Genomic DNA, 8,128 nt, shown 5'->3' with positions numbered 1-8,128 from the left:
GTGCTACTTTGCAGGTTGTTCTTCATACCTCTAGTTTCATGACTGACAACAGCTCCGGCAATGGCAGACACACTTGTGAATGTGGGTGCAGTACCGTGGTGCTCAGACCACTTTTGTTTGTATGAATGTGGGTGCCGTGATGCAAACGAACCCACATGGGAAGAACACCCAACATGGGGCCTCAGGGAAGGACCAAGACCTTCTGGGCCCAGTGTGTGGAGGAGCTATAGGGGAGGCACAGGTGGGAGGATGCCCATGGACCAGGTGGAAGAGACATTTGTCCCATCACCATGGGAACCTGGGTGACAGGAGAGGAAAGCCCCCTGCCTCTGACCTGGATGCTTCCTTGTGGGGAGTGGTGTTTCAATCAGGTCCAGTTCAGGGAGAAAAGTGGACATTGATGGGAAGTACTGGGCTAGAGGTCATGGGCTGTGCCTGGGAGGGCCATGCTCAGGGAAGGAATTCTGGGTCTTCCCCACTGGGGTTACTTTGACAGCCTGTCTCTAAGTCACCCTTGGGGGTAAGGACATCCTGAAAGCTGGCCTTGGACACAGAGAAGAAACCTTTGGATAGGTGTCAGTGCCCTGGATCCAGGATTTGGGGACAGGCAAGTTTATTGGTGAAGACCACTACTCAGGGCCACCAGGGCTGGTGGAGGAGAACTCAGGACACCAAAAGATAGTGAAGGGGTCCCACACCAGGATGTGTGCCTGCCATGGCTGCTCCTTCCTAGCTCATCTTGTACGGTCATCAGAGGGCCCATGTTCTCTGCTTTTGACACCCAGACCACATTTATCTATTGCTTTGGTCTACTGCTTTGGTCCCTGAGTGGTACGAGGATCTATTGCTTTGGTCCCTGAGTGGTGTGAGGACTGCTGAGTGCTCTTATGATTTGGCCACAGCCCTGGCTCTAGTTAGCATGGTCCCAACAGTCCACACCCCTCACCTCTTCTTCTATCCTGGAGGACCAGAGATGAAGGCTTGGTCAAGTCAGAGGTAATGTTTCCCTATGTGACCAAAGAGAGAAGAGACCCAGAGTTTCGGGTGAATTTCTTTTCTCTTTTTTTTTTTTTTACACTTTATTTATTTTCTCAATGTAAACTCTATATCACATATGGTGCTCAAATTCATGACCCCAAGATAAAGAGTTGCATGCTCAGGGCACCTGCGGGGCTCAGTCAATTAAGCATCTGCCTACAGCTCAGGACATGATCTCTGGGTCCAGCCCCCTGCTCCGTGGGAGGCCTGCTTCTCCCTTTCCCTTTGCCCTCTTCCTGGCTCATGCGTGCTCTCTCTCTCTCTCAAGTAAATAAATAAAATCTTTTTTAAAAAAGAAAAGAGTTGCGTGCTCTACTGACTGAACCAGCCAGGTGCCCCTGGGTGAATTTCTTTAAGAGAAATTACCTTTCACAAGAAAAGGACCAAGGAGGGGATGAGTCCTCTTCATCCAGATCTTCTCAGATCATCCTCAGTGGGTCAGCGGTCAGGACACTTTCCCTGAGAACCCCCACTTCCTGGGAGATGGGGGCCTTTTTCCTGGGTTCAGGGAAGCCTGTAGTGGTCTCCAGAAATCAGGAAGTTCCCAACCCTTGATGTTCCTGAATATCCTCAGGGCCTAGTGCTGGTTCTCTGGCACAGGCTGTGGCTCCTGACCCCACCTAGAGTCCTGGGTCTCAGCGGCCCCCAGGCCCTGCGGAAACTAAGAAGCCATTTCTGCTTTGTGGTTGATCTGGCAGTATGTGTTTGTGTCTGGGTGTCGTAATTCCTGTAAAAGAAGAAGAGGCCTCTGAGCCCCTGTCACCTTCATAGAACACATCTGGGTGACTTTCAGCTTCTAGGTCAACCTGGGCTGCTCTATGGGAGCCTATTTCCTCCCAGTATCCCCTGTTCCTCTCTGCACTGCTGTTTCCTGAACCTCAAAGCACAGTCAGGGGCAGGCTGGGGGCAGATCTTCAGCCCCCTTGGGCTTCGGGGACCAGAACATTAGGTGCCCACACTCACCTGGTAGATAGGAATGGCTGTTGTGGGGCCGGGCAGGGAGTCCTAAACAGGAGAGAATGGGTGTTTGTAGGCAGAGCGGGAGGTCATTTTTCTATGGGAGTGACCAGTTCTGTCTCTTGAACAGCCTTCTCCAAGCCTGCTGGCCCACACCCCAGTCCCAGACCACTGCCCACTGCCCTCTTTGCCCCATTCCTGTTATCCCAGGACCCCTGGCTGACGCCCTCAGTGCCCACCCTGCCCCTCGCTAGACTCCAGTGTTTCCACTGGCCAGCTCAAGGGAGCAGGGACAACTCAGGACCTGGTGGGGGGTGGTCCTGTCTCTGAAGAGGGTCATGCCTGGCTGGAACAGGGTTTGCCTTGTCCTGGTTAATCTGGAAGAAGCAGGGTTTGCTCCTTGTTGCTGAATTGGTTGGATGCCCTGCCTTGACCCTGCACAGCCTGGACCCCACTGGAAAGAGAGGTGGAGGGGGCAGGCTTACCTGCGATTTGTTGCTGCTGGCTGGAACCTGCCCTGGGAACAGAGACAGGAGTTAGTACCAGGGCTGTGAAGAAGCTTGGGCTCATCCTCCCAGGAGGCAACAGGTCTTCAGCTCTCAGACAACAGGGAAGCAGGAGCACCTCCCAGAGAAAGAGCCATGGCCATTTTAGGGCCCAGTGTGGGTAAGGTGTTGACCTATGATCTAGATTCCACATGATCTAGATTCCACAGATCCCTGAACCTGGCTGGGTCAGGGAATATAGCCAGTTGAGGTCCCCTGGGTTAAAACCCCAGAGAAAGAGTCAGTGGCTCCAGGCGGCTGAGTAGCAGGAGTGGACATTGGGGCAGGACCTTGGGGCACCCAGAACAATCAGGCTGACAAGATACTCACGGGGGGTGGATGCTGGGCAGCAGAGCTCTCTGAGGTCACACCAGCCACTGGCCCTAGGAAAGATCAGGCTTAAGTGTGAGGGCTGCAGGGAGAGATCACAGCTTTGGTGTCAGAGCAGGGGACAAGCAGGATCCTGATTCCAGGCAGGGGTTAGAAAACCCCTCTCTCCACCAGTGCTGTTTAGCAGAGGAAGGGCCCAGGAGAGGGGATGAGGAAAGGCCCTTGAAGCCCAGAAGGCAAGACCTGCAGCCTGATGGGTGGCTAGGAGAATGTGTCCTGAAAAGGAACGAAGAACCCAGGAAAGGAATCAAAGATGCGGGCCTGACTGAGTGGTACGGTCAAGGCTGCAGCTCCTTGTGCAGGACACTGGGGAGCCCTGGGTATGCTAGATCCCCAGCATGTGGAGCATGTGCTGAATGTGGTGTTCCTGCTGTGGCCACACTCTTGCCCCCACAGGCCCGCCCACAATCTCCATCTTCCTGGACAAGCAGCATAAAGGACATCCAAAGACTAGCCCTGGGTGAGCCCAGGTTCTCCGGTCTCACACATCAGGGGCTGTGGTTCCCGCATCTGCCATTTGGGGGTGACACACCTGGCCTGTCAGGCTCTTCCCCTCTACATTTCATGGCCCTGCCCAGGACCACCCTCAGATCCTGAGGCTGCAAATCCCCCTCACAGAGTGGGGGGACTGAAATAAACCACAGATGCCCTTTGCTGAGCACTCAGTCCTGTCATCACTGCTGCAGATTTGCCAAGTGACCCAGACAACCCTGAGAGGTTGTCCCTTAATTGTCCCTAATTTATACCCAAGGAAGCTGTGAAGGAAGCACCCCAGTCAGCAGCTGGCGAGAAAGGAGCCAGATGGAATGGGAAGGAAAATCCATGGGGCAGCTGGGAGCCTGGAAGAGCCCGTCTAGGATCCTAGGTCAGGACAGAGTCTCCCTCCTGGCTTGGGGCAGCTGTGGGACACGATCAGTGTGTGGGAAATGTCATTGTACCTTCCAGTCCTTGTGCAGAGCAGGAGATAGCCTAGGGCAGTTGCCAGTGCCAGTCCAAAAAGGACCCCGGCTACAAAGCCAATGATGGACCCCACAGGGAAGCCTGTGGTGCTTCCTTCATCTGAAGAAGAAGAAACAGAGGGGAGTGAGTCCCAAGTCAAATCTGGGCAAACCAGGAGAAGCCATGGGGGAAAGGCCTAGTTAGGGAGGAAGAAAGGGCGTTGAGGTCTGGCTGGTGTGTGTCTGTGTGTGTGTGTGAATGTGTTGTCACCACAGTGACCTCATCCCCTCGGCCACTGCATCATTTCTGTTCCTCACAGTGCAACCTTGGACTTTGTCTAATCGCGACATTTCCCCCCCCCACCCCAGGGTGTTCATTTTCCTCTCATGTTATGCCTCTTCCCTGTGTCTTCTGTCATCATTGATGGTCTTGGAGGGAGGCCCTTACCTGTCCACTCAACACTGATTAAGGAGAATAACATCAGATGACTGCGTTCGAGGTCTGCTCTGTGCCAGGCACGAGGGAAATATTTATGTTGACTCATCTGCTGCTTCCCTGCCCACGAGGGGCCAGGTGTCACGCCCACTGTGCACAATGAGCAACTCAGTGTGGACAGGGCCCAGTAAACCAGTGAAGGTCAGAGAGCTGGAACGTGATCAGACAACACTCATCCCAGTTCCCTGAGACATTACAGCTGGCAACAAAAATGTTAATAACCAAAGGACAATTGTTGCTAAATTTGACTGAGCCCCAAATCTGAGTGTGACGCTGTCTCAGGATTTCATCTCATGAACTCATGAGATCTCATCCCTGTGGTCCATTTCTTCTTTCCAGTTTTAGAGAAGAGGAAAATGAGGTTCAGGAGGTTGAATGTCTTGACCGAGTTACAACAACTAGTAAAAATCAGAACCAAGATGCTAACAAGATTCATCTGATTCTGGGGAATTTTATCCACATTGCCCTAGAGGCCCTGAAGGAGGCTCCCACCTCCTGCAGGCCGCCACCCATTTCACGCCACTTGCCATGAAATATTAGGGAGGAAGGGAGAGAGTTTGAGGGTCACTCACAGCTCACAGCCAGCATCACAGGGTCACTTTTCCTGGAATTGCCTGGGTTGGAGACCTCACACTGGTAATTCCCGGCATCCTCCTTCCTGACAGGGTGTATGGTGAGGGTGCTGTTGTCCTGGGTCAGTGTCATCCTCTCCATGAGCTTTAGACTCTGGCCATTGAAGAGCCACCCTATAGAGACCCCAGGGTTATTTGTGGAGCAGGTCAGGGCCACAGAGTCCTTGTCTTCTGTGACTGTGGTGTTGCTGGCATGGAGAGCGGGCTGGGCCAACGGCTCTGCAGGGAAACCCAGAAAGCGGCTTAATGAGAATGGGCCTGGTCCCTGGTCCCTGGGGCTTGGGGCTAAGCTTCCTCTGAGGTGCCAGCCAGTTGGAGGGCCCCAGACAGCTCTGTGAAGGTGTCCCAGAGGATGGCCCTGCTGTCTGCAGAAGGATGAATGTCTGTGTTCAGGTGATGATCTGCAAGGAGAGGGCTGTCCCTCACACTCTGACCCTTAGGTTCCCTCTGGCCCTTAGTCATGTGTCTGCTCCACCCAGACATCACGGTGGCATCAGCACCGGGAACCTCTAGCTCGTGTGGCCAGCAGCCTCGGTATCGTGAACAAGAGCTGAGACCAATGACCAGCAGAAAGCGAGGGGATGAGCAAGTGACAGGGGAGCCGAGGGAATGAACGACCCATCATCTCTTCAGAGAGGCACTCTGGGTGCAGGATCCTAGGAGATCTGACCACCAAGCTCTCTGCCCTCGTTGGGAGAAACTCCCACACCCTTCCCTCCTTCCTTCCCCAACAAAGCAACTGAGTTTCCTACATGTGGACCCTGGGCTGGTTTTAGGGGCATGATGGGGAGCAGAAGGCCAGTCCTTTCCCTGACACCCCAGTGGGAGGGACAGGAAGACAGCAGGAAACAATCAGATCTCAAGTCTAGAATAGGGAGGGAGGCTCGGGCATCTGAGGGGCGGCCAGCTCGTTCTGACAAAGGGTGTTGGGTTCCAGAGCAAACATGGAGGGAGCCTCTGTTTGCTCTCACCGCCCACACCAGCATCCCTCCCTCTGATGGAGGAGAGGACGGGGCTGTGTCTGCACACAGAACCGGGGTCACTCCCATCTGCTGCTCCTCAGTCTGTGTGACCCTGGTTCAGTGACTGTATCTCCCTGTGCCTTGGTTTCCCCTTAATGCACCACGTATAATGATAAATGACCTCTACTTGCCAGGCCTGTGAATTATCCTTTATTTATTTTTTTTAAAGATTTTTTTCTTTATTTACTTGAGAGAGAGACAGTGAGAGAGAGCATGAATGAGGAGGTCAGAGGGAGAAGCAGACTCCCCATGGAGCTGGGAGTCCGGTGCGGGACTCGATCCCAGGACTCCAGGATCATGACCTGAGCCGAAGGCAGTCGTCCAACCAACTGAGCCACCCCGGCGTCCCTGAATTATCCTTTAAACAACCCCAAATACCTAACCCAAATTTGGGCTATAGAAGCTGGCCAATCAAACGGCAGCTGTTAACTACTTTGCTCCGCTAAAGAAGGTTCCCTGGGCCTGATTATTGGTGGAGGAGGATGGCCAAGAGTGTCTCACTGCTCTGTTCCTCCCTGGCAGTGCTGCCCTTCCTCTGGGGTCCCCCAAGTCCTCCAGAGAAGTTGGCTAATGGACTGGGGGCTTTTTAGGTCTGTGCTGTCCATGCTGAGCCTCAGGTGAAGGACCAGGCTTGGCCCCTCCCCCGATGTGGCTCTTGAGACTGAACCCTGGTGGTGACCACCTCAGGCAGCCAGAAATGGTTGTTCCCAGTCAGCTCTGCCCAGGAACCCCAACCCCATCCCGGCACAGATGCCCCAGGGTCACTAGAGTCAGGAGCCCTGAGACAGTGGTCTGGGCTGAGCTCTGGTGAGGATATCGGGGACCCCCCCAACCTTGGCCCTGATGGACCCTGCAAAGTCTTTCTCAGATGATCCCAGAGTCTGGATTCCAGGAAAGGAATTCCAGTCTTAGGAAGTTAGTCTCCACTGTGTGTCCTGCACTAAATGCTGGAACCCTCCCCCAACACGGGACATAATGCAGAGGGGGAAGGAGGCCCAGTCCTGGCCTGTCATCCTGTGTGAAGCAGGAATTCACCCCACCCAGCACCAGAGGTGAGAGGGAATTACTCACTGAATACGCGGACCTGTCCAGTTACTTGTGCCGTGTCATAAGTTCTATTTATGATTTGTAGGATGTAGACTCCTGTGTCCTTCAGGGTGATGTTCTGGAAGAGCAGGGATCCGTTGGGGTACACTGTCTCTCTGCCGCTGTGTGCAAGTCCTAGAATAGTTTTTTGTGTATCTACTACATATGATACAATACGATGGTTCTCCTCTGTTGTGGCCCCTTTGAACCAGTTGAAGCGTCCAGTATACCCAGGCAGATTGTGGACTTGCAGAAGGACGTCCTTCCCTTCGGTAGCACTGGGCGGCACGGACTCCATAGTGACTTGGGCAGTGGTGGGCGGGTTCCAGAGGGTTAAGAGCAAGACTAGGAGGGAAGGGAGCAGACGGATCAGGGTCTGGACCTGGGTGTCGGAGGGAAAGCTGGGGCCCTGCAGACAGAGCAGGTCCTAGCCCCCTACTCTTGGGGTGTGTGTGTGTGAGTGTGCACAGGTATCTGTGTGTCTGTGTGGGTCTCTGCTAGTCAAGGTCAGTGGCATGACCGCACTGCTTCATCTCTGAACTTACTTCCTCTGTTTGGAACAACTTCCTCCCATGTCTGTGGCCCACTCCCTCACTGCCCTCAGATACCTGCTCATGCTCAGGGGCTCCTCGGGAGAGGCCTGCCCTGACCGCCTCCTCTGAAGACCCTCTGTCTCCACGTCCTGACGTTTCCCTGTTCTGTTCCCTTCATGATGCTTGTTGGTACCTGACCTCACATTCTAGACGTCTTCGTCCCCACAGAAGTGAGCCTGGGGAGCAGGGACTCGTCTGATGTGTGCTGTACCCCCGTGGTGGGGCAGGTGGCAAATACCGGGGCTGAATGAATTGTCCCCAGGGCCCTCCAAGTCTGGCGCTTGTCAAGATCTCAGGTTGGTGGGAAGGGACAGCAATTAGGGTCCCTGGTTGTTGTTATCATCAGTTTTCCAAATTCAGTGCTCAGTGATGAGTAACTTGGGGAACAGCCCGTGGCTCACCACTTCCAGATCCTGAGACAGTCCTGTCGC

At 54.1% G+C, this 8,128-nt stretch overlaps 1 protein-coding gene across 1 annotated transcript in view; it reads right to left on the bottom strand.

Moving 5' to 3' along the window:
- Nucleotides 1-1,038: 1,038 nt before the first annotated feature.
- The window catches only part of LOC309853328 (cell adhesion molecule CEACAM1-like), a 67,795-nt gene continuing 60,705 nt past the window's right edge, over nt 1,039-8,128 (bottom strand). The window contains exons 14-15 of the mRNA XM_082711159.1: nt 2,002-2,043; nt 1,039-1,699 (exon numbers count right to left, since the gene is read on the bottom strand). Coding sequence (XP_082567285.1) covers nt 1,616-1,699; nt 2,002-2,043 — 126 coding nt within the window. The 3' untranslated portion in view covers nt 1,039-1,615. The remainder of the gene's footprint in view (nt 1,700-2,001; nt 2,044-8,128) is intronic.

The sequence above is a fragment of the Mustela nivalis genome (genome assembly GCF_964662115.1).
Source record: "Mustela nivalis genome assembly, chromosome: 18".
In the NCBI taxonomy this organism is placed as follows: Eukaryota; Metazoa; Chordata; class Mammalia; order Carnivora; family Mustelidae; genus Mustela; species Mustela nivalis.
The sequence above is the reverse complement of the archived record's forward strand: the minus strand, read 5'-3'. Positions and strand labels throughout refer to the sequence as shown.